The sequence below is a fragment of the Botryllus schlosseri genome, chromosome 12, assembly GCF_051294905.1.
Source record: "Botryllus schlosseri isolate E-star chromosome 12, Bs_hap1, whole genome shotgun sequence".
Lineage (NCBI taxonomy): Eukaryota > Metazoa > Chordata > Ascidiacea > Stolidobranchia > Styelidae > Botryllus > Botryllus schlosseri.
Window position 1 is genome coordinate 25,461,837 of NC_137247.1, and position 27,733 is coordinate 25,489,569.

Below are 27,733 nucleotides of genomic sequence, written 5' to 3' on the forward strand. Positions count from 1 at the left end.
TGTGATCGATTTTGGCGCGTAGTAATATAAGTATTGTTTATGGTTATTTTCATCAAGTGGTCCGCGCAATGGTTCGTAAATCTAATGTGGCCCTTTGGCCCAAAAGGTTGGCCGCCTCAGTTGTATACAGTCGATGGACAATGCTTTGCTATTGTGACGTCATGTTGACGGTCAATGTGTTACACCTCATTTTAAAATCCGCTAGTGGGCGCTAAAGAGTGTCCGGAATTTGCTTCACAAAAATATGGCAGCCCTAATCTACATTGTTAATTTTGCATCACGCTGATATTCTATGTCATGTCCCCTTTATACCGACTTATAGCACGACCCCCTTCTGTTCTAGGCGACTGTAAGACACCGCGGAAGTGGATAAGATGACGAGGTGGGCCTAGATAAATCTTCAGCTTTTGGGCAAGAACTCTGGATTCGAGGTAGGACTCGAACTCGCAGTAACCCCATGGTGTCGCAATTGGGAACGTACCACTATGATATCCCTCCGCCACTAATTATACGGCGTGAGGACTATTACCGCTTGGGGAGCGTAGTATTTATACTAATAATGAGAATAATATGCTTGGATAAATCAGACTGACCGATTGACTTTCCTGAAAATCCTGACGCCATTTGGTTGACTACGGTTACGAAAACAAAGTCTCAGATAAACTTTTTCGCAAGATATATGCCAGAAAGCAACAATATTTTATTCAGTTTATAGCCTCAAATTTTTTTATTTTTCCAATTATAAGCCGATTACAAAAAAAAAACACAAGTAGCACCTTTGAATTATCTTATATCGGCTGGCAGCACCAGGGATATCTAGGTATCCCTGCGCAGCACAAACTATGCAAAGCTTGAAATACATTTTTCGTTGTTGTTCTGCCCGTGAAGTGAACGCTTGCCTTCAGCGTAATGCGCCTCGTCTGACCAAACCTCGTCTTTAACGCGTCAATGAGAAATAAGGGCATGCACGCATGATATAGTACCCGCGCTAATACCACTGGTAACAATGTTCCCGGCTATGGTGGCCTCGTATTCAAGCCAGTGTTGGGATCAACTCTACCATCGAGTCACAAGTCATCTCGAGTCATCGCACATTTTGACTCGAGTCAGGTCAAGTCAATCGATTTTCAGAGGTGACTCGAGTCAAGTCGAGTCAAGTCGAGTCAAGTCGAGTCAAGTCGAGTCAAGTCGAGTCAAGTCGAGTCAAGTCGAGTCAAGTCGAGTCAAGTCGAGTCAAGTCGAGTCAAGTCGAGTCAAGTCATATGAAGTCAAGTCACTAGTCAAGCCACAATTCAAGTCAAGTTGTCTTTTCGGAGTAAGGAGTATGATTAAGTCATTGCAATCACAATTTATTTTAAATCCAGGTCCGAATAAAGAAATAAATAGACATGTAAAAAGGCGTTGTATAGCCCACGCATGCCTAGAATTGCAAAACTAAGTAATTAACTGTATACACACCCGTCTATAATTATCCGCCAAAATTGAGAATAGAATAAGGAACCTCACAAAGTTGAAACGAATTGATATGATGCACTATCCAATTACATATCTGGGGATACAATTTAAACCTAAGCCAATGATTGACGAGTAATATAAAGTATATTCAAATTCAATTTGAATCATACAAGAGGTTTGGGTAAGGTGAGCACATGGCACCAATGACCAGTCTATAGAACAGAGATGGATACTTCGCTATTATTTTGCTTTCCTAAGTTAACGGTCAATTTATTCGTGATAGAATAATGGAGGTCGAGTAAAACGCAAAATCACTGAATGAATGAAATTGATGTCTCTTACACATCACAGCAGCGTATCGAGAACAATTCAAAAATACGAAACATACTGCGATTTTTATCAACAACGATTACTTGATGACTTGAAATTGACTCGTAAACTTTGCTCCATGTCACGAGTCAATCCACATTTTTCAAACGACGAGTCAAGTCAAGTCAAGTCATTGTTGCTGAGTGACTCGAGTCAAGTCAAGTCATACGAAAAAGGTGACACGAGTCTGACTAGAGTCAAGTCAATACTCGAGTCACCCCAACACTAATTCGAGCACTTAATTCCACCTATCAATATCCATCAGTGTAGCCTCCTTTTCTTGCATCGCTTACTGCAATCAGATATCCCGTGTCGTTCATTGACTTGATAGACTGGACGACAGATGAAGGTAGACGAAATAACCGGACGTCGTGACCTTTTTTCTGCAGTCCTTCAATAATATCCTGGAAATATAATGTTTGCTGAACAAAACGCATCAACAGCTGATAACAATACAAAAATGTGACTGATAATGATTATTATTAGTATATAAATATTATTATTAGGATTTATTCGCAAAAGGACCTAACTCGGCTCTTTATGTGAACTTATTGATAAATCAAGCGAATGCCGAACTTGTTTATATCCGCTATCTTTGGTCAATTCCGTCGAGTTGCTTATAGCATGATATGGCAGCATGACCCTTCCAAAGGTCGAATCATGGATATAACCATGGTGTCCTATATAGAGTGGACACAAGCAAATCTCACGGCTCACTGCGATTGGTCTACGTCACACTTTCCATTTGGCGAAGGACCATTGGAAAGAAGACAACATACCTCGGTTTGAGTCATTAATAATGTGCAACAACAAAACAGTCACCACATAAAGTTAAATTTTCGATAGCAATCAGCAGAATTTGACATCCGTGAATGGGAGGTCTAATCTGTAAATCAGGCACAGTGACAAGGTATTTTGCTGTTCTCAACGACATTATTCTGCCAGATTCACTCCCTTTCCTGAACAAAGCGTAATTTCGGAGCAGAATGGGGTAATCATTTTAATGAATGGGCTTCAACACTTGAAGTATTTAGTCATGGAAGATACATAAGTTAGTTATAACCAAAATTTTGAATTTGGACAACTCAGTGGTTAGACTTGGCAGGCCTGGCACTCTGCGGGAACGGGTCCTAATCACATCGGTGTCACTCACCCTACAACACAGATACTAACTAGCGAAAATTCATTTCCCTATACCGGTCACGGTCACAAGCCCGAGCAAAGTACACATCAATTTCAATCGGGTATCGAAACCATACTTAGTGATCACAGGCAAGTGTAAGCCCATATGTGTATACTTGAATAAGTCACTTCATGCCGTCGTCAATAAGTGCTTCACCGCCACTCACCAACTAACCCTACACCTACTACATACATACTTTCAATAACTGTTTGAAGCAACTCTTGTCGGTGCAGAACTTTACTATACAAGGGAGTAATATGTTCAATTGTTCATATTGATAGAAATCCGGGTATTTTTGACTGACCCTTGTCAGGGGTAATCGTCAGCAACATGTGGTGAGTTCATCATCATCAATTATGGCGAGATTATTTGAATAATCAAAACTTCATGCCTCTGAAATCGTAATGATTGGTGATGTGACTGTTAATATCCGAAATTCTTTTGAATTCTGTAGGCTACTAGTTGCTCAGGATTACCCTTGATGAGTGTCATCCGAAAATATTTCGATTTGAATACATTATTCATTCGTATTTCAATGAATACCCAACGTGATGTGAGTTTTCTTGGAGCGCACCTTTGTCTAAGTAATGCAGTGATTCTCAAACTTTGTTAGACACTCCCCGCTTGCGTATAGTGGAACATTTCGCGCCGCATTATCGTCATATGAAAAAGTAGTAAAAAGAGCGACGATAAGTTTGCAATCCCAATGCAGAGTTTGATGGCATGGGAGGTCATAACTAATGAGAGACTAATTCAACTGATCCTTATTTCTCAGATTCATAATGCATAATATACATGGCATATGACACGACCTGATAAGGATCTTATTTCTACATAAATTTGTGCCTTTCCACGCACTCTGCACGAATGCTTGATAGACAGAACATAAAATGGTCAGCTAAAAGCTATACGCATCCACTATATAGTTACCCTCAATTCACAGACTTCTTCTGATCAGAGCAAGGTCCGTTATCAGTCAAAATCAAGCATCGGTGTAGGGATGGTACGACGCAATTGTGACATTTAAATCGTAATATAATGAGCATAATTGTCTTTTTTGAAACTTGAAAGTTTAAACATAAATCGAACTCATTCCGAGTTCGAGAAACATTATTTGCTCTCGCGCTCCCTTCAGATACTTTCATGCCACCTAGAGGGCGCACGCCCAGTTTGAGAACCACTATACTAGGGTGATTATCCGCCACGTGTAATTTTGCGATACTGCTTATGTAATACGCGATACTGCTTACTGTAAGGTTCACATTCCGTAGTAAAATCCACCGTGAGACGCCCGCGTCGCGGTTGATACTGTGAATCTATACATTCATTTAAGATACCGCGAGACTAATGAATAGGTCGTGTGCCGAAACATGCCATACTTTTCACTGGATTTAGAACTGATAGCATTAAGTATTAATGTGAAATAATGAACATTCGCAAATGTTCGCTACACTGGACAAGTGTTGGGATATAATGATATTTGATCAAACACCACATATTGATGGCATAGTCCGAAAGATATTTGTGAGCCATATGCTGTCCACTGGTGCAATACCGCAAACTAATTGTGTGAACAAATACTTCAAGATACAGAACGATTGAGTAACCGGTAGAACAATATGACTTCACCGAAGCATTGACCAAGCAAGTTCATACGAATGTAGCCAGAGGTACACAATTATACCGCATCAAATCCGTCCTCATATAATATGTACTCTGGGTACAGTTGATGATGAATTCTCTTTTGGCACGTTGCGTCTTGTAAATCTTTACCAAACCATATACTTTGCATGATGACCTAGAGTAGAAATACAAGGCAATCGAAATGTTATTGATATTAAGGCGGCAGTCTGAATAAAAATATTCATGGAGGTTTTGCGCAAGGAGTAGTATGATCGAGCGCGAAGTCAAGACAAACGTATAGCGAGGCAGTCGCCAATTTCAGTTCTTCATGTAATAAGCTAACCCATACCAGCGATGGATGGAAAGTCATTTCTGCGTTGACGATTTAACATAGGGATGATTTGTTATTCGATCGAGTAATGCGGCATTTCGATATTTTGGTTATAATAAGATTTCCCTGGCTTCAAGCCTACATTTCAGCAGCAATGCCAACATGCTACATAACAATCGGGAACGATGATCGCTATTGGCTATGCTTGCAATTTGAATTTGTAATTGGGAACTTCGAAGGGAGTTCATTTCTCGTCATGATCAGAAAGTCCATGCGGGTTTGAAAGCCGAATTGTAATTTGCCATGCAAGCGTCGTCATGTCTGCCATTCTCTGTGATAGATCAACGAATTCTGCAATCCATAATTTCAAGGCGTGCGGCTGATTTACGATTGTTATTGTTTGCCGGCGTGACAGAAATTTTGGAAATTATACAAACTTCGTATCGAACTAGACGTTCTAGATTTGACCGATATATACCACTAAATAACTTGAAGATGCCGTGCTCGCCGTACTATGAAAAAAACATTATATTGGACTAACAAATGAGAATTGAGCATTATGAGCAATAATCAGCAGAGGTTATTTGATATAAATATTAGGATTTTGAAAGGGGTACGCCACTGTTTTGACCTCAGACTTGTCTCAGCTACCACACGGATATTTATTCTGACCGTTATGATAACTCATATTCAAGTCAAAGCAATATCGATAAATAAGTTGCGAATCAAGTGCTAAATTGAAAATTTATCAGAGAGCCAAATTATATATTGCAAAGAGCAATATATGGCTGGCGAGCCACAGCTTCCCGACCCTTGGGCTAGAACAGGGCGGCCAATCTGTGGCCCGCGGGCCGAAGGTTTCCAGTGGCCCACAAGTTAATTCTCTAAATGAAACCGGGGTAATTTATTGTGAACTTGCAAGGCCATCAAAAAAATTGATTGATTAGCCTGACAGCAAAATTTGGGATGTTGAGGACTAAATTATCAGTCGCGACGCATTGTCGCAGCCAGAGGCAGGCACAATTTCCGTAGATCTTTGTATATGACGACAAAGTAGAATATTTCGTGGCAGATTGATTTGACTTGGTATTTTTCTTAGCACTTCGCGCGATTTACAGTTACTCGATTTCTTGCTTTTAGTATTGGTACCCCTTCCTGAAAATCAAAAATACGCCCAATTTATGGATTTGAGTCTGACTATACTCGCAATTATGAGAGAACGTGTCATCCAACATCCGAATTTGCATGTGCGCTCGCAGAAAAATCGCCGGCAAATGAAACCTTCCGCAAAATGATTGAAGCATCTTCGCCGAAATCTGCGATGTTTATATGTCCAAAAGCCGAGTAATCCTGTCCTTGCCAAATGAGCCGAGTGGTGTACGGAGGTGACCCGCAATATATGCAAAGGACATCATTATTGACCGAATTCGTACATTGAGTGCGAAACTTTTTCGCGCATTGCGCGGTTAGGACATGTATACACTACACACCTAGTTTTCATGTCAGAATTGATATCGATTTTAATGCGTTTTGACTTCACCGTTACCTAATCCGGCTCGCTCGTATCAGAAGACTAACAAAGTCATCAACATTCAAGTGGCCCGCGCAATGGGTCGTAAATCTCATATGACCCTTTGACCGAAAAGGTTGGCCGCCCCAGGTGTAGTAAGTACTCGAGTTGATAGTTTCGAAAACTAGATCTGTTCGAGGATTCCCATGTTTTCGGCAGTTGGTTCGATGTTGCTATACTATCAAAATTGCAATAACCATTCTCGCGATTAACACAAAATGACTGAAAGCGCTACAAAGAGGTGTAATTTGCGAATATAGATACTTGAAAACCCAAAGTGCAAAACGTCAATGGTTTTGCCTAAATCAACTGATCAAGTACAAGCGGCCATATTCTATATATAAAACCACTGGAGTAAGAAGTACAGGTTTTCAAATTCACTTTGATACTTTTAGGAAGTAGAAGTAAATCGTGGCTGACGACCCCCCCCCCGTATTACCGACTCAAAAGCAAACAGACAAATTCGAACCTGAGCTATCCCAGTTACTATTTTGGTTCCCCCAGAAGCGCCAATCACCAGTGCCGGCCTTTTTGAACCTTTCCGTAGTACTATGGTGGGTGCCATTGAAGACATGGGCCGCTTTCCCGGTGCGATGAAATTCGCTTTCGACGGTGGAAGATCTGACGAAAGCAAAATTTCTATGTGGGACACTCAACGTATTCAACCCGTATTGTCCCTTACCGAAAAAGTTTGAGACATTCGGATATGAAAAGTCGTCCATTTGATTATTGAATATAATACCAGTGCGACTTCCTCTCACTTTTGAACCAAACCTATTACAACATGATGAAGGTATTTTTTGTTATCAAGGTCAAATATTATATAACCTTACTTCGTATTAATCATATTTTTAGTGTTTCACGGGACTGTCGCCAGTTTTTTAGTTTCATTGAACGTACGTCTTATATATACATTCCGCAATAAGTAAAGATAGAAATAATTTACTAAAAATGTTAAGTTGGCTAAGAAATCGTTACGCACCTAGTTTGACTCAATTCCAACCAGTAGATGCTAAGCTACAGAAGTTTGAAAACTTTGAATTTATTATAAAAAAAAAAGCTAAATCTTACTGTCAACCCCATGAAATTGTAAAGTTATCTAGAAGAACGATGCATAACAAGTTTTTCTCACTTGCAACCGATAGAAGTTAAGTTATTGCAGTTGAAAATTTTGAATTTGTAAAAATAACGTCGACGGTGTATAATCCTAGAGTTATGAATGAAAAAATCAAATAACTTCGCTTCTATGGGTTGGAATTGCGTCAACTCTGTTTTGCCCCGTTTTTGTAGACCACTCAACAACTTCATGAGGTAGACAGTAAAATTCGAAAAAAATTAAAATGAATCCAAAATAAACTAAAAATTTCCGAACTCCTGTAGCTTCATATCAACTAGTTGGAATTGAGCCAGAATTTGTGTGCAAAGTTTTCTTAACTAACCTAACAATTTTATCAAATAGCTGCAAAAATATCTAAAAGTTGTTTTTGAACAACCCCAATGTCCATAGGTGCGTAAATGGCCTGCGCCGAATACTCCTGTCCTGGCAATCTGAGCCCCACAGTACAAATGCGACAAGCAATGGCAAATGATGCGCCTACTGAAGATATGGCAATTTGGAATGATGTGCGTATGCATCACAAAACACGAAGACTAATGCGTTGGGGAGAGCCTGGCGAAGTGTTGCTTCGGTCCTGTGCAACACTGTTGCGGTATTGGTTGTGATCTTATTTCATGTCCCAACTTGAAATGATTTTCATAAACAGAAGTGAGTATTAATAGTAATACCAGCTCCCGTAGGAAGACCGTGGAGGTTACTATCACGAATAGCGCAGAAAAGATAACGAGATCGTCAGGCTGAAATAACGTTATCGAACGGTACATGGCATTTTCTCCGCGGCACTGACCATATATTAAGAGAGCTCGTTGCTGCAACTGCGCTGCCGTTGCCGCCAACGACACAGACATGTGACGTTCCGCTATCTACTGCGAAATCGCCACCATATTGTTCCGAGTTATATGTTACGTCGTCCGATATTTTGCTTCTCAGTTCGTCCCCGTACTCTGGCGACAACATCTCCTCAATTAGCTGGAAAATAGACAAGAAATGCAATTGCATAATTCACAATGACCACGTCATCGATGTCCTTGAAAACCTCGCTCATATGTTTGTTGTATCTTTCATCTCCTAGTTTGGACCGGTGAGCAAATGCATGTTTGAAAGCTTCAACGATCCTGTGATGTGTCAGTGTGGATGCTTCTTTGTTCGCCAGATCATCGCGAGTGAACTTGTAACCTTGACAACAATATTTTGCCAAATAAAATACATTTCTGCCGCTTTTTGGGTAACCACGGCTACTGTGATGAAATGATTCAATTGAAACAAACGTAACATAAAAAGATTACCTTTTAATATATTCAGAATGAGACCGAGCACGACTCCACTACTTGAAGTACCGGGAATGAAAAACGTATGATCGCCGATCTCCACATTCAGAAGCGGTTTGATATCCACTCTTGATATAAAAAAAAATAACCGCTCGGAAGAATCAAAAGTGTGGGACCTTCAGAGTATGCTGTGATTTGCATGAATTACAAAGGATTTTAGGCGACGCGCAATACATTTTCTTTTCAAATTTCGTACAAAAGAATGCAAACAGAGAGACTGAACAATTCTCACGGAGATGACTGAATGATCGTTCTATCAGTCATTAGTGTGAAACTCATTATGCTTGCTCAAACTGAACATGTTGCTATTAGCAAATTACATTTCCACGTTTTCAATCACTCGAATCCAATTCGTAAGAGCACTTATGCAAGCATATCTGTGTAAGTGTGTGTGTGTGTGTGTGTGTGTGTGTGTGTGTGTGTGTGTGTGTGTGTGTGTGTGTGTGTGTGTGTGAGGTCGTGCTGTTGCATTATGTCAGTGGTTCTCAGCCGGTGTGCCACGACACACTATAGTGTGCCATTTACGTCTCGGAAGGGTGCCGCGAGAGATTCATTCGGAATTTCGAAATTATGCGCAAAATAATTCTAGTCTATAGCAAACGATCAATAATTAAAACGGGCTCGATGTGAAGTTTATACATTTGACAAATCAAAATTGCTGTCATGCCCGCAATCAACACCCCCCGCGAATTCGCTTTTCCGAGGTATAGCGCGCCTTGAAGGCTGAATTCAGTTTTGCACAATTCGTTGATTGAACGCAGAGGAGAGCAGCATGGCGTCGTCCTCGTCCTAAACATCAGCGAGAAATGAATTGCTTTAGAATTGATGTCCACGTTCAAAATTTCGAATGACAAACAGTAGCCATCCACATTGCGATTGTTAAGTACCGTGCCGGCACTCCCGTTAAAATGTAGGCGCGGAGCGCAACGTTATGTTACAGGCTACGGATCTGATAAGTGAGAAGTAAATATGATCAAATTATATCAGTTAACAAGTTTCCCCGCCTTTGTGGTTATCATCCCGGTTTGTTGGAACTATAATTGAACTGCGGGTGACTGCCCAGTGCCCGTGCCAGTAGAACTATTGAGGTATTACTATCCTCACTCATACGCGTGCGATACACGATACGCGCGGAAATGCGTTTGGTTTCCTTGTATCCTCTGTAATCGTCCATGGCGATTGTGCTCGGCCTCCTCGACGCGATGGTTAATTACATCGAAAATGCGGTAATAGGCAAAGTGTATTGTCGAACAAATCTTATGAAATAGTATATAAGCGTATACCGCAGTTTCAACAATATCGCATCAGGCTAGTTATATGGTAGCAGAGGTAATCGCTAGAAATTCAAAACCTCACACGGAAGCGGAGAACGTTATTCTTCTAGCTTGCACTAGAATTTAAAAAAAAATAATTGGGACCAAAGCTGCGAAAGAATTGAAAACAATTCCCGTGTCAAATGATACTATTCGTAGGCGTATATTTGTGACATGTCGCAGATATAGGAGATACCGTAATTTATTCTTCGAAGCAGAGCAAATCCTACTTGAGTGCTCCGCAAAGTTAGAAGTAGCCTATACTTCGTCCGAGACCACCTATGTACGTACGACTGTAGGTGATGCGTTGAGAGCCAGTGCGCTAGTGTGCCGCGAACTATTTTTCATTTTCAAAGTGTGCCGCGAGGTCAAAAAGGTTGAGAACCACTGCATTATGTGAAAGCATCATATGTTTTCAAAGTGCAGTATAAGATGCAGTTCGCGTCGAGAAATTGCGACATTAATGGCATTCACGTGCCAGTAATTTAGCAAAGCTTCAACAAGCGATCACGTGTGATGACGTGTGACCTCGACAGCACAGATGTCGCACGTGTACTATGGTGCATTTTTCTTAAATCTTGCAGCTGCACTTCGAATACGGTGGCTTCGTGAAGAAAGTGGCTTCTACTGAAAATCCTTTTCCTAGTTTTATCATTAATTTCGGACCCCATCACATTTAGAGGAAAGTGTCCCGTTAAGACCTAACTGGTAGATAAGTGTAGGCTACTATGCTCCCGTCCTAGTGACTGGAATAGTGTCATAGAATCCGGAATGTCTGTTTATGGATGTAGTTATCATGGACATTCCCAGGCGTTTCGGTTGTACAGCGATGTGATAGATATTTATTGATATTTTTGAGATTCCTTGATATTCTTCAGATTTTTGTCAACATTTAAGCAGGTCTTGAAGTGCGCAGGCTGACATATGCAATATCCATTCGAATGAGCCTCATCTTGCATATTGCATACTTACGTATAGTTTTTTAGGTCGTCAATACTGAATATAGATTCTCCGACAGCGTCATCCAAATCGGCGATGATCTCGTTAGCGAGGTCTCCGCGATAAAAGACTTCGTATCCATGGTCAGCGATGGCTGTTAACGTCCTGGCCAGCGTTTCTCTTACTATAAGATCGCCTTTTTTCTTAAGACTGCCATCCGGATTCACGAATATAGGTCTGAATAGATTCAATCAGCGAGCTGTCTATTAAACGATGTGAGGGTGCCTCATCGTGTTGTTTTAATTAAGCGTGATTGCGCAGATTCATTTATGAAACACCTTGTTGAGATGAGATCGGCTCATTGGCCATGGACCACTAATTTTATGGGTATTGGCAGACGAAATTGATCGCGAACTCCTGCGATATCGTAACCGTTTACATCGCTGGCCAACAAATTTCCATCGCTAAAAAGGCCAAATACCTTGGTGTTTTACTAGATAAGGACATGTCTAGGAAAAGTCACATACAGTCACTCAAAGCACAACTATCGAAGGTATGTGGTATGTTTCGCCGCCTTAGTTTGGCACTCTGCCAGTTAGGGTTCTGGTGATAATCTTCAACACTCTATTCTTATCAAAGTTACAATACGGAATTCTTTGTTGGGGTGCTGCCTGTAACAATACGATTGACCCACTGCAAAAACTACAACATCGGATCATCCGTATCATTGCCAAAGTCCCACGGGGGCCTGGATGTGCAACTGATAAATCGCTACTCAATATATTTGGTGTTATAAACATAAAAGATATGAGGAAGCTAGAAATTGCCAAGTGTATATGTGTCAGTGCCATGGCGGTCAATGCCCCTCAAATTTAAACGACTACTTCACCTCGGAGTCAGAAGTGCACAAGTACGGCACTCGCGCGTCGACCAGGAACAACTACAATATGATCAGGACGGAATACAAGAAACCGCATTGCTTTATCAAGTATGCTGGACCCCGATTGTAAAACAGCGTCTCGCCGGCTATCCGGCAGTCGTCGAGCATGTCCGAATTCAAGTGGAAATACAAGCAACTTATTCTAAATGAATACTAGTCAGCCTTCAGGATTACCGGACCACGACCTAGCATCGATCTCGCCTTCAGTCACATGCCGCATCATTTCGTCGCTTGCCTTTTACATCCTCTGCTTTACTCTTCATCCTGTGTGCATGCCTCTTCTCTAGGTCGCCTAGGCCAAGGTGGGTGTCTGATCTTCGAGACTACTCCAAGTCGTTTCGACATCTTCAAATCTTTTCATTGTATCGCAGTTTTTTAAGTGGGTCGCAGTTTTATGGTGTTTTGAAATGATGAAAATATTGATAAACTGATACTGATACTGAAAATATATAAAGTATGTCATTTGATATTACATAAAGTATCATTGTCCTGCTTGTTGTTCGCACGCTACTACGATTCGTTGGTATATTCAGATAGCAACATGCCTAACCACTTCCATCCGACCAGCTTTCATATGATACCGTACTCGCTGGAACATTGTTACTGGGTTTCGAACAATCCGCTGTTGAAATTGTGTAACGCTTGACCGATTTCAGACCATTGATCAATTTAACCTTTGACCCAACACCGCATGGCATTTAATATCACCTGGGAATATAGACCATTGAACTAGCTACTCAGCAAACCAAGTTCCTAATCTCGACTGTAATCCAACATATGTTTAAACCTTCTTGAATATTGGATTGATAAAACCTGAATGTTGCGGAGCTCACATGAGTAGAAAATTGTTAATTTTTCCTCGAACAAAGTTTAGTGTGTTCGAAATTAGCTCATTTATGCATTTACCAAGTTTCAGAAGATTTGAATCTGTGGTGGTTCCCACTTTTGTTGTCCAGGTTTGTAATGGCCCTTAAGCCTTGTGTGTTGTCATTGTTACATCGCTATATAATTACTCTGCCTATGGTTTAGAATAGATTGTGATTTAAATATTTTTTCAATAAACCACCACTTTCTCAGTAGCTAATATTACTACATCAATGCAATAATTATCCTATAAAATTGGCATTCCGTGTGAAGAATTTCATTAACTGTTATCGATTTAGAAATATCACTAAGACGCAGAATGTAGTTTAAACTTTCGGATAGGCCCACCACAATATTTACTACTTTAACTCCTTGGGATAAAAAATTGCCCATCTCTGGCATAGGGCGAGAAATAGGCAAGGATAAACCCTGGTCAATTTAAAATGCGACTGATGGGGAATGGTAGCCTTGTAATGTACACATAATCCTTACCTGAGATTGAATGCTTGACTTCGAATGTATTGCTCTTGACTCTTAATATCTTTCTCTAATGCATCAGAAACTGGTATGCCTTTTAGCGCCAACTCAATAGCGTCCTTGAACAATCTTTTCCATGGCAGTTTTCCGTACCGTTGGTGAGCATGCCAATATCCAGCCACTTCTCCCGGAACAGCGATTGACAAAGAGCCTGCATGCAGAAGACCACGGTTGTAAAGACTTGAGTAGCTATTTTTCGGTTACTTGGTTTGACTCGAGTTATTATCTTAATTCTAACAGCTTCTTTGAGGTACAGAACTTCAATATACAATTGAATAGTATATTCACATTAAAATGAACCCGAATATTTTCGGCTGACACTCGTCAGGGGTAATCGTCAGCAACTAGTAGAGAATTCGAAAGAACAGCGTATATCAACAATCGTAACACAAAATATGACGTCACCAGCACGAAATGTCGAATACGAGAGCGTTCAATGTGCTATTTTTAGATGATACACGAACTCTTTTTGTTGACACAGCCTTGGCTGGTGTATTTTGATAAAAGTCGACTCCAAGGCGCACAAATGAAAGTGTGAGCGACCCTTTCCGAGTATGCGAAATCTGTCGTCTCGATAATTTTTCGCACAGGCGGGATTATCCAACAAGTGTTTGCCAATTGCAGAATTTATGGTCTTTGATTGGTCCGCATCAATCTTGAGCGGGTGAGTTAAGGGTGAGCTTTTCATCGAGCGTGTTCTAATGAATCTAGGGACATGCTGATTTATGCGTTCCTGCAAGCGCTTTGACGTTCTTCCCACGTAGCCACAATCACAGTGGCACTTAAATTCGTAAACTACATTGCTTTGCTGAAGTGCGGGTAGCACGTCTATACGTGTTGCGGGGAGCAGTTGCGTTGTCGTGAAAATCACGTTGGTCTTCACTGTGTCGTAACACTTATTGACCGCTGAAATCAATTGCTTTTCAAAGCGGGTGGAATCTTAATTCTGAAAAATGTCTCAAATCGACTTGTGTCCATTTGTGTATATTGCCCTAGTGATGACCTTTTTTTAGTTATACAACAATATTTCTAGTATATATAATTGAGAAGATTGATACTATTTCAAAATTTGGGCGGCATTCTCAACAAAAGCGAGGGGCGGCAGCATATGCTCATTGCTCATACGCCACTGCCGACATGTGAGCAAATCGAAATCACTCGACATTAGTTTGAGTCGCATCATAGGCACAGAGGTAGGCTGTCTTGTCCAATAGGATGTAATGAAACAACGAAATGTATTGTTGGCAGGACTGTCTCTAAACCGTCATTGTTCGCATGTACGGCTACACCGAAAACAAATACACGATCATTACAAGTGACAAACATATAGAGATCTCACCAGCTTGAGAAAGGTATTTATTTTCCTTAAACATTTCTTCATGTGATCTAATTGGAGCAGTTTCTCGGCAGTCTAGGAATATTGTCTCATTCGTGGAAGCGATGTAAATGGCAATGAATGAGCCTCCTCCAATACCAGCGCTGACGTAAATGAACGAAATACTGGTTGACATGGCTGATATCCATCAAAAGAGGCTATGTATTGTGACTAGGCTTGCATTAAAAGCAAATGGTGTTATAAAACACTGATTGAAACATGTTTGAGCAGTATTTTTTAAAATGTCCCGAAAAGAAAATTGTGCTTTTTTTCAAACGTTGTATAGTTATGCCGTGATTGTGTGAAGAAACATATAGCCTAAGCCAACGGACGATTTATGCCCGATATAGTCGACGCATACGAAGTGGAGTGGCTACGGAACCCTCTAAATCGTCGTCGGTTCAACTGTTATAGTTAGTAGATATGATCATTGCTACGGAATAAGTGTTCTGATGACGATGACCGCCGACCGTAAAACTACTGCATACCGATGTAGTCCTGGTTAAAGGTATTGTTGGTCTGTTTATGACACGGGTCGCAAGCCTAATTCCACGGTTGTAATGACTCGAGTCATTTTTTTAAATGCGTAAAATGACTCGACTCGAGTCAAATAATGTATTGACTCGACTTGTACCCGAGCCATTGTGCATGACTCGAACCAAGTGATATGGCTCGAGACTAGGACGGCAAAGACAGACATTTCATTTTAACTTCGAAGAATAGTAAAGTCACCTCATGATTGGTATTTCGTCTATCAGTCCTGATACTTGGAAAAAGGGCAAGAAACTGTTAGGACTGAGGAAAATTACGATATTGTGAATGTGAGTCATTCTATATCACTCGATCATAGTTGAAAAAAGGGAGTTGAACCAGATTGAACCCAAAACTGAGCAGTGAACGCAATGACTTGGACTCGGACTCGAGTCACAACATTATGACTCGCACCCGACTCTCTACTCATTGACTTGGACTAGGACTTGACTCGGTGGTGAATTGAAAATGACTTGACTCGACTCGAGTCAAAACTATAAAAGTGAGATTGACTCGTGACTTACTTGGAACCTTGTGACTTGGTTACAACCTCGCTTCGAATCACTCGAGTCACTCATTATGACATCAAAACAACATTATTGACGTGAAAAGGTAAAATATGTACATGTTCTGTGACCACCAGCAATACCAGTTCTATATCACATTATTGGTAGATTACTATTGTGACCATTCCTCTTTCATTACGCTTTGGGACAGATGCTGTGGCATGATCACGACTTCCAGATATACCTTTTTCACTGACACGGGTAGTTGTAAATTGCTTGTTTCGTATACTGTGATACTACCAATCGAAAGCTCATGCAGGGTTGTAAGTCACAAGGCTCCGAGTCGCAAGTCAATCTCACTTTCATGGTTTTAACTCGAGTCAAGTCGAGTCATTTTCAGTTCACCAAGTCTGAGTCCAAGTCAGCAAGAAGTGGGTCGAGTCCGAGTCATGTTAGTATGACTCGAGTCCGAGTCCAAGTCATTGTGTTGACTGCTCAGTTTTCAGTTAAAGTCTTGTTAAAACCACTAATTATAACTCTGTTTGATAATATCGAATGGTTCGCATTTATAATATACTAATTTCCCGCACTTTAGCAGTTTCCGGTCGCATTTTCACGAACCAGTACCAATACACGAAATCCCGATAGTGCGGTACATTTCTTTGAAATTACAATAAAATGTTTGTCTTGGCCGTCTGAGTCTCGAGTCATATGACTTGGTTCGAGTCAAGCGCAATGACTCGAGTTCAAGTCGAGTCAATACACAGATTGACTCGAGTATAGTCATTACCGTATTTAAAGAAAATGACTCGAGTCAAGTCGAGTCGTGAGAAAATCGTGACCCGAGTCATTACATCCCAGGTCTCAGGGCTTTCACAGGGGAAACTGGTATCGAAACTATAATTTTCGTTGATAAATTAACTCCTCTAGTGGACAGGAGCGCATAATTTCAGTATTCGAAAACAATCATCTCTCTCTCTTCGACTGGAATTATTCGAACCAGCCCTCCAAATAAGTCTAAGTCGTGTTTGTGGGACGCCGGACCACGACCAACGTTTTACAGTCATAATACTTAGATGTAGGTGAGCTGCAATTTAACCGCAGGCTTTACAGCTGCTAAAATTATTATTATCTAACTTTATGATTTACTCTCAAAGCCGCTATTTACCTTTGAGGATAATATAACCCAGCGCATGCCATTGCCGCGATTGCAGCATCTACCACAGATCCCCCTTCCTTTAATATCCTGGCTCCGATTTCAGCACATGGACCCGCATCCGATGCGACAGCTGCTGTCCTGTATCTACCTTCCCCTTTCGGGCGCTCCCACTGCAACAGGTAAATTGGTATTTTCTGTGTTAAATCGGGTACTACTCGGGCCATGATTGGGTCATATTAGGGATACCACGTGTTCTCTTTTGACAGGATTTGTATTCTTTTCTAAAGTAAAAGTAAAATGTCCTCCGAGGATGCCGGAATGTCCTCTTTTTTTCGCAATCTGTCCTCTCGTTTTGTTTTGAGTGTTAGCCGATTTATACAAAGGCGACTAAAAAAGGTCAATTTGCCACAAAGTACACGTGGAAATTGGCTTCCTCTGGCACTGCCGCGGAGGTTGTCTAAAAAAGGTCGACCGCCCGGATTTAAGGTACTGACGCGGAAAGTTGGCCTACAGGACGATCAGTATTATCAATATAAATTTCCCATATGTATTTCTCTTACTGTAACTTGAAAAATGTGTCCACTTTTTGGATCTTAACATATGGTAACCAAGCGGTTTTATTCCAAACAGGGAGGTCTATAAATGCCATTCTACCAACAAATCATATCTTCATCAATTTTTCAAGCGTCAATACCCCCGGTAACTGCGTTACTTTAGGAACAGTGCGTAATCAGTCTGTAATAACATCATTGGACGTGTAACAAGCATCCTACTTTAGGTCGATCGCCTACCATAGCTATTAGTTACGATAAAGGCTGGGAAAAATCGAATTCCGGGGTGATTCAATTACAAATCGAGTAATATGTTCTTGTACATTTTATACGGCCATAAAGAAAACAATCGTCAGTTCCATGCCGCATGAAGGTAATTTGGTTGTTTTGCGCTTTGCAGTCTGTGACAACGCTACGGTTCGCTGATGATATGGATTCGATATCACCCTTAGAAAGAAATATTAGGCCAAATATCGGCCATTTGAAGTAAAAAATAACGGCAGTTTCCGTGACGTCACAGTAGGTAGTATGGACTCAGAGTACAATAATGTTTTCCTAATCGACTAAGAATATTGATAAATTTGTTGATGGTTACAGGCAGATGTGATCAAAGTAGTCACGGTAGGCACTCAAGTAGAAGTAGGCTTCAAATAATTGTACGGTACCATTTCTCTATAACTGTGCCTACGTAACTGTTAATAGTTAGTTTCAGCATCCATTCATATGCTTTTTCTCAATATCGGAAAACTAAATGGGGACGCCCAAATAGTATGATTTTATTTTCGTCATAAATTGAGGCTGTGTCTGAATAAGGTTGCAGACCGCTGCTCTATAGTCTACGCAAGAGGTCTCAAACTCAAATGTTCTCGCGGGCCAATTTCCTACTTTTTGATGGCGCCAAGGGCCGCAGCACCAATAATGGGGGGAATTCAATGTATTTGCAAGTAGGCCTTATTTGACAGGACCTTGCAGACTGACATTCCACACGCATCGCCAAAATGTAATTCACTATTGTGAATTCACGCTTGGCACGAAAAAATCACATTTAAGTATTTCAATAAAACTGTTGCTGTACTGGCAAAGTGGGCATAGTTAGTCAAAATAATTAATTGTAGACACCATGCGAGAGTACAAATGCATCAGGACCAACGTTCTCTCTAATTTTTGACGAGTCTGCGAACACTCACCAACTCACTGCGCAGACCCTTGGACAACAGTGCGTAGCGACTAAAAAAAGATCACCATTTCGGATTTTTTGTGCGCAACTCAGATTTTCTGTGCGTAGAGACCGTCTCGGCACTGCGCATTTGCGCACCTGCGCAGCTTAGAGGGAACATTGATCAGGACATCGTAAAAGCTGTCGCGTTATAATTTTCCAGCTAGCGGACATTTGTCGTGCTATAGTTATAGGTAGAATTTATGAATTTTACAAAGATTGATCTGATATCAGATCATTGGAGTAGTAGCCTACAGCCTAATCCGGGTTTCTGGCATAGGCCTAGCCTACTCTTGATAACTAGTAGGCTATGTTGATTATGTCATTACCAAAGTCAAATACAATCAGCGGTATATTTGCCTTCGAATATTGGAACAGATCAATAACAACTTGAAGATAATGAATACTGTGCCATAGCAGTATAAATGCGGAATCGTCATTCTCTGATTGTAACGTTTGGCGCGACGAGTGCATGTACGAGTAGACCTAATTCTACAGAAGGTGTCGCCCAATTCCAAATAACAATTTTTAGTCTCGAATCATCAACGGGTCATGTTTTACCATCATAAACAAGTAATGTCACGTAATAGTTGATCTTCCACTGCGTGGTACCATTTGAAAGTGATGTCATAATGAAGTTCGGTGAGTAGTATAGGGCTTCTCGAGTGGTTTTAGAGCTAATTTTAAGTTCTCAAATCAAAAAAATACTGGTTGATAATATTGTCGAATACTTCGAAATCCAAAATGCCGTCGCGGGCCGCGCAAAATGGTCTTGTAGGCCGCATGCGGCCCGCGGGCCACGTGCTTGAGACCCCTGGTCCACGCTATACCTTTTTAGTCATGGTCGCGATGTTTTCCTGATTTATTCCGCTCCAAGAAGGGATCTCTTTCTGCTCCATAATCTGGCGTTTTCGATAGCGCGATTTCCAACGTAGGACTAATTGACAAATTGCATGTTTATGTAACTAATTGCAGTACCTACTTAATTCAAATATAAATTCATAGCACTCTGCCACCCACAGCATTTCGTCACTTCACATATGTCTGACGGCTCTGATATGTATACCGCCGCGCCTATCACTTAGTTACTGACAAGCTGCATGAGAGCCGTATGTCATTACTCCAGTAAAATCTTTACTGTACCGTCCAGGTGTATCACAAGAGCATTTCTGTGCTTCACGGAAGCATACAATGCGACTATATAATGTTCATGCCACGAAAGTGCTTGACGGGCGGTCGCGTTTCTACGCCAGCGAAGATGTAGCTTCCTATGGTACGCAACAGATAGGATTTAGAATACAAGAAATTGCTATAATTCAACAAGACAAACATGCATGACACTTCAATCGACAAGCTTGAGAAGTCAAACCGGATGAAGACTATTAAGTCAAAATTAAAAGGTCAATGGAGAACCAAGATTAAGCCTTTGATGGTCATGCTATGATTGTAGATGTAGGTAGAATCTACAGTTTAGTAACTCAAGTCATGATATTTAGGGTAAATATTTTTTGACATGTCAAATAATTTATACGATTCCAGAAGCTCGCGACGATATCATATACCTGAACCTGAAACAAGTTCTCGTGGACATTGGGTCTTTTATCAGAAACAGCAGGATGAACAACTGTGATGTAGACCAGTGGTTCTTAACCTTTTTCACCCCGCGGACCGGTAAAATTTATAAAAAAATATCTGGCGGACCGGTGGACGAACAAAAAATGAAATCAACCCAAACTGTAAAAATGCAATCGTTTTTTGCAAGTATGGGGCTAGAGAGTGATAATTTGAGGGTTACGATCGTAACTAAATATGTTCCTAAGTGGGACGGATTATTTCCCAGTACTTGTGAGCACATCCATTCTACTCGGTGTAGGCAGAGAGTTTACGTAGCTGAATCGGGCCAAGCGCGAATAATTTTCTATAATTCATGACTGAATCGGTCAATAATATTGGTAATTGCATGTATTTTTTAATTTCTTTCCTCTAAGATTTATTAGATTTTCAGGTAGAGCTGAGTGAGGTGTCGTCTTGGAAATTTAGGGAACGAAATTAGCAATTAAACAAATTCGAGCGGGCCCGTTGGAACAATTACTTCGTTGCATATCATTATTTCTTGACCTATACTGTCTGTTATATAGTGAATAGATATTGAAATCGCCCAAAAGCGTACTAAACTAAAAGACGCACCGATTCCAAATTGGCATTTCTTCGCTGCTGGCAAATAATTTTTGTCTGTGGGATGGCATTTGTCCTGTTGGGTACTGATTGCCAGGACAGCAAGATTCTGCGCCAGCCATGTAGGCACCTATGGACAATTAGACATTTATTTATATCGACATTTTCGGTCAACAAAAGGTTGTCCTTTTCGGCCCAGGTTTTCTCGCGGCCGAATTTTTGGCACACTTTTCGGAGTCCCGTGTTAGCTTAAACTTCATTATGTGTTGGTGAGTCGTGGCGCAGTAATGGCCGACACCTAAATGCCTATTTCTATAAATCATATGGGGAAGGGTTCCAAATAATCAAGACATTTAGCGAAACTAAATCGCATCCAGAGTGAAAAAAATTGAGAAAAGTTGGATAAATTCGCAAAATAATACTTTATAATTTATGTTCATTCACCAAATAATTTTGGGCCCCTACAAGCTCAGACTTCCTTCAATTGGAGGGTTTGGGGTGCGACAGTTACGGTCCTACACAAAATAAATGTATCGAAAACAAATGATCGTGCAAACTGCGCGCTTTGGCCAGTCAGCTCGTACTTGTTGCTTGTATGTCGTCACATGACATGTCTGTAACTTCAAGTCAAATTTAACATGTTCCAGAAATAATGTGACCTCATGAAGTTTTGATGTTTTATTTATTTTATCAATAGACAAGCCTTAAAAATATTGCATCTTGAAATTTAGGTATAAAATACCTGGCGGACCGGAACTGGGATAACTTTGACTATAGACCAGGGGTTCGTGTCTGTCTCAACGTAAGAGATTATAGCTCAAATCACCATTTATACTTAATCTTTAGACCTTATATTATATCTAGAACCGTAACTTCCGCGCCCCAAACCCCCCAATAAGGGGGGCGAGCTCGAAGGGGCCCAAAATTTTTTCGTGAATAAACTTAAAATATAGAGTATATTTTTGGAAAATTATGCAGTTCTTTTCAAAATTTTACCGCGCTGGGCGCAACTTAATGTTGTCAAATATCTTGGTACCTTTCCCCCGCAGGATTTATAGAAATAGGCATTTCGGCGTCGGCCATTACCGCGCCACGACGCACCAAGACATATGAAGTTATAGGCCATGCAACACGCGACTTCGAGAAGTGTGCCAGAACAATAAGTAGCGAGAAGACCTTGGTCGAAAAGGAGCGCCATAGTGCTGACCGAAAACTTCGATATATGTACAATTGTACATATGTGTTTAATTGTCCATGGACCCCTAAATAAAATTAAAATAAAATAATAAGCTGTATATACTGAACTGAAACGGAAATTGGTTTACTCTGAAGCCTGTTCATTAATATGCCACGCTAACGCTGCCCACGTCCCTTGCATGCGTAATCCACATTCAAAATAACGCCAATGTAGCAAAGTTTCTCGTAACAATTAAAGTCACAAGAAATCACTATTTCCATAAAGTTTAGTTCAAACTTTCTTTGTTGCCATTTTCGCAATAGGCATTACACGGTCTGTGCTTCAAATTTTTCGTGATAGGCTACATTTCCAAATATCTAATTCGTAAAACAAGTCAATCAGTGCTCGTTTTTACTATGAGGCATCATCATCCATATAGGATGAACGGGCATGTCACAAAAAGAATGCCGAAAGATGAAATTCAAGGACGGTATGGAGCACTAACCACAGGGCCGTGATGCTGCACCCCAAAGGCCCCAATTGGAGGCACGCGAGCTCGAAGGGGACCTAAAATTATTTCCTAAATTAACATAAATTATAGAGTATTTTTCAAATATTTATAAACGTTTTTCAAATTTTTAAGTACCACCTCATGTTGGCCAAAAGCGATATTTATATATGTCGATTTCACCAATTCGCAACTGTTCGGAAGGCAGCGATCAAAACAACGAGCTTTGTAGTATCACAAATACCTTTTATTGTTTCAATACAAAACGGTGGATTAAAGAGAATTCAAAATGTATCATTTTTAACATTGTTACGAATTATGATGGAAAATATATCGATTGTTTTTTTTGCTAATTAACCGTCATTTTCTTATTATCTCATATCAACGCATCCACTGTGCAGCATTTATTAACAATGCAGCTCACTGCTTTCGATTTGGAAATAAAATTGATACACTGTGTAGCTAAACATTTTGATTCGGCCCGCCAACGTATTTTCTGTTCCTAATTTGACCCGCGGAGAAAAAGAAAGATAAACAAGCTAGTATAATAATGATCGATTCCAGGGATCGGCAACTGAAATAAATGAGGGGGAAACATTCGATGAGGAAACTAAGTGTGTTTGTTTTAAAACACCACCACCTGCTGCAGAAGTCTGTGTAAATGCAAAAACTTATAGGGGTTGACTAGTACGCAAAGTAGAATTTTATGATTTTCCAGCTCTTGGAAAATTCCGATGAGGTGCGAGGTACAGAAATACCTTACAAGCCGTGTTGTAGCAAAGGAAACAGTAAATAAACAAAATCAATACTGTATTCACAATTTCTCATGGAGTAAAACTACTGCCATGCAATTTTTTCGCTTGCTTCTAACCCGAATGGAAATTGCCTTTCAACACATAAGCCTACCATACACATTTTTCACCTCAAGTTGTAGATTCATTGTCGCTAATACCGAGATCCTACACTGACTTGTCATATCACTCGGGAACTATCATTACTGATCTCACCACCCGTTAAAATTGATTTCACAGCGAAAGGGCCAATCGCGCACTGCGTGCAGTAAGGTTGGAGATGCTTACTTTAGAGCAGTGGTTCCCAACCTTTTTCGATGGCAGGGCCAAATTTCGAATTTCAGAGTACGGCCGGGGCCGCACGAATACCAGGGAAATGAAGGGAACCCAAAATAGTCACCAAAATACGAAAATTGGCATTGTTCCGATCATTGGCTTGACGCCATTGGCCATTGTGTAGCCGCCTTCCCGTTGTTCAGAACAATCAACCTTTACTGGCTATTTCGGAGTAGATTTATTGCCCTGGCGAGATTTCAATTCGTATTTTTGGAATCAGTGCGACACTTGCTTTCGATGAACACCGACATATCAAATTATATGGACGCTTGGGTCGCGAGCCATAGGTTTACCAATTAGGCTGCTTTCGGCTAAGCAGTACGCATCTCGGCGTATTCAATCGTGAGTCACTTGTTGCACATCTATCCGTAAATTAGTTATCAATACCCAGGGCCGTAACAGCATTTCGTCAGACCCCCCTAAAAACGTTTCTCTTGGGCCCCCCATAGGGTGATAGACCGAACTTTGAAGCCCCAGACCCTCTCTGGCTACATGACTGTTTGCCGCTATTTATCATCTAAATCGGGTGTCCGTTATCGGCAACTTCTCTCGACAAATCGCGCCAGGCGCGAAAAAATTCGATAATTCATGATTGAATCGGTCAATATAATCGGGAATTGCATATATATTGGTTTCAAATTTTATCCTCTCTTTGCTCACGTAATCAGATTGATCGGTTGAGCCGAGTGAGTTGTGTTTGAAAAGGTAGGACCTCTCAATAATAATTAAACATCTTCGGGCGTATACCAGTTGGCAGGAACCAAACAGCACTTCGTCAAGCCCCTCAAAACACTTAGGTCTTGAGCTCCCATAGGGTGATAAACCGACCCCCGTGCCGTTGTTCGATTCCGCCACGAAATCAGGATCCCCGTTTAGTGAGCCAACGTGAAGCGCGAAAATTTTCGATAATTCAAAATAAAATAGGTTAATAAGATCGGGAATTGCATATATATTGCTATCAATTACTTGTCCTCTCTGCTCACGTAATCAGATTTACCGGTGGAGCTAAGTGGGCGTCTTGGAAACTGTAGGGCCAGTAAATAATATTTAAACATATTCGGACGGGCGGACCCGTTGGTACGACTTCGTTACGTGATGTTATTTGTTATTTCGTGACCTCCAGTCTGCTATATCAAAAAATATAGCATCGCCCAAACGTACTAAACTAAAAGATGCACACGATTTCAAATTGGTAGTTCTTCACTGGCATATAATTCTTCCCTGCGGGATGGTAGCCTATTTGTCTCGTGACGTTCAGATTGCCAAGACAGGTAGGTCTCTGGGAATCTCTAAATCGCGCATAGCGCGAAAAACTTTTGAAAAAGTTGCATAAAATTTCATGAAATACTCTATAATTCATGCTAATTAACTAAATATTTTTAGGCCTCCTTCGAGATCGCTCCCCCCAATTGTGGGGCTTGGAGTGCGGCAGTTACGGTCCTGTCAATATCTATATCTATATCTATAGGTACGGCCCGTTCAACTGGAAAGTTAGGGCACATTGCATTGAAACAGCAGTGACGCAATCTTAACAGTCGACTCAAAACTTGCCTGTAATCCTAATTGAAAACTCCAGACTCCAAGCCAAGCAAGAGTATTTTATAAAAAAAATTTGTTTTCATAAATTGATTCCTCAATATTTTTGTGGGGGCCGCAAGAAGGGTAGCTGGGGGCCGCATGCGGCCCTCAGGGCCGCGGTTGGGAATCACTGCTTTAGAGTCATATTTACAAAGATATAAACCCGAAATGGTAGCTGAGTCAGTTAGCCACTTGATTCTTGTCACATTAGTATTTTTCATATGCAGGCTGCGTAAGAAGTTACGTAACATTCCCACAATTAAAGGTAGGTATGGATTAAAATTCGTAACAGCCGCACATCTGTGAGGAAATGTAGGCTACTTGCTCTGCACCACACCTTGGCTGACGCAACTACGCTATTGAACCTACATTGTCGGTTCTCGAATTCAATAGCGCATTCTTTCACTGCGCTGCGATTTTCGGGTGGTTAGCGAACGATCAGTGAGGCAGATTCATTTGTACCTCACCTGGTTATTGTTTTTCAGTGCTGTCATTGTACATAACAAAGCTCAATTTCACATTCCTTGACGATTTTGATGGGGTTTTGGTGCTCTGACATTATTCGTATTTAGATTTCCGAGATCAGTGCTACATTAGCATGCGATTATTACCAGTCGGTATAAATCACGAGCTCTTCATAATGAATTGAGCTATCACAGATGAGTCCTTGCCCGTCCTTGTCTCATCTCTCCTTTTGCGCTATATTTTCGAAGAATAAATACGCAAACTTAATGATTTTGGGTGTAAAACGTTACAAATTTGGTCATTCATGAACATCCGTGGAAAAACCCTATAATAAATGGTGTTATGATCATCGAATGAAGATTCTTTCACTCATCCTGACGACATGTGAGGCACTGCCCTAATTGCCTCCCCTGACCACACATCCCTGGTACGCTGCAACGCTTTATAAATATAACCCACTATGTATTGAGAATAAGGTACGATCTTCGACGGTTCAAATTTGGTCTTCAATTCAAAGTGAACAATTTCCAACACCAGGTGATTGATTATAGTAGCAGGGCAACTCCGGAAGTCATTTTCTTGTGCTTGTGAAAATTTCGCAGAAGAACCGGCTGGCAATTGTAAGATCACCCGGATATTCTGTATATCCCCTGTTTATTTTAGGCTACATTTCTTCTTGTAATAGTGAGTGTAATGCTTCGCATTTTGAGTTTATTTTTCAATGCTGCACGTTCGTTTATGTCAGTGGTTCTTGAACTTTTTAGACCTCGTTAGACCGCGACCTAAATCTCAGTTTTATTAGCATCCCGCGAATGTAAGTATGCTATGTTATTACGTTCATATATGAAATATAAAAGGTCCAGCCAGCATACACAACAAAGTTCTAAGAAACATGCGTGACGCGCGGGGTTTCAAATTTGGAAGCAAACGGGATTATTCAGTGCTGACCATTTCGATGACCAAACTTATCAATATCGAAGGTTTTGGCTAACCGGCGACTGTCATTTTAGGCCAAGGTTTCATAGCCGCCGATTTTACCAGAGATTTTATTCGAGCTATCAAATACAGAGATTTCCCGACGGATTTCCAAGTGCATACCACTCCGGTGTTCTCTCGACGCCCCCAAATCGTCCAGTTTGTAGATGGCACTCTAGCGAGACGATGGCTACCACTTTGGATGCCATTGGCATAAACCTACTTCAGAAACATTCAGCTACTCCCGAAATCAGTGGTGGACAATTATTTTTCTCCGCGGGCCAAATGAGAAGCAGAAATATGTTGGCGGGCCAAATTTTAGAATATCCAGCGTATTGATTTTATTTCTAAATTGGGATCAGTGAATTACACGCATTCGTGCTCAGTGGATGTGTTGATATCAGACATGGGGTGATTACTTCATGAATGTAATCGATTGCGATTACGATTACTTCCGAATGACGCGATTACGATTACGATTACGATTACAGCAAAATCAGGAAGTAGTCGATTACGATTACGATTACATTGGAAAAGTAATCACTATTACTCACGATTACATTTATTTTGCATTTTAGAAGTTATATTGCAAGACAATATATGGATTGCGCTGAAAAGGCCTAATGAGATAACAAACTTCTTTTTAAAAAAGATGCGTTATTTGCTTGTTACGTCATAATGTACCAATTGCCGATTTTTATAGAGGACGATTTATCGCACCCAACGATTTGCATTCTTGCCAGGTCCATGACTGCCGCACCCCAAATTTTCCATTAGGGTGGGGAGCGAGCTCGAAGGAGACTCAAAAGTATTTCGTAAAC

At 40.8% G+C, this 27,733-nt stretch overlaps 1 protein-coding gene across 1 annotated transcript; it reads right to left on the reverse strand.

Annotated features, from left to right (window-relative positions):
- Positions 1-709: 709 nt before the first annotated feature.
- On the reverse strand, positions 710-21,652 carry LOC145452381 (scoloptoxin SSD14-like). The gene is made up of 12 exons (XM_080330576.1): positions 19,738-21,652; positions 17,150-17,310; positions 14,909-15,048; positions 13,525-13,720; positions 11,262-11,465; positions 8,935-9,044; positions 8,685-8,824; positions 8,436-8,617; positions 7,214-7,305; positions 7,001-7,152; positions 4,692-4,805; positions 710-2,228 (listed from the first exon to the last, which is right to left on the reverse strand). The coding sequence occupies exons 1-12, from the start codon at positions 19,804-19,806 to the stop codon at positions 2,076-2,078; spliced, it is 1,713 nt and encodes a 570-aa protein (XP_080186702.1). The 5' UTR covers positions 19,807-21,652; the 3' UTR covers positions 710-2,075.
- Between the last annotated feature and the right edge of the window lie 6,081 nt (positions 21,653-27,733).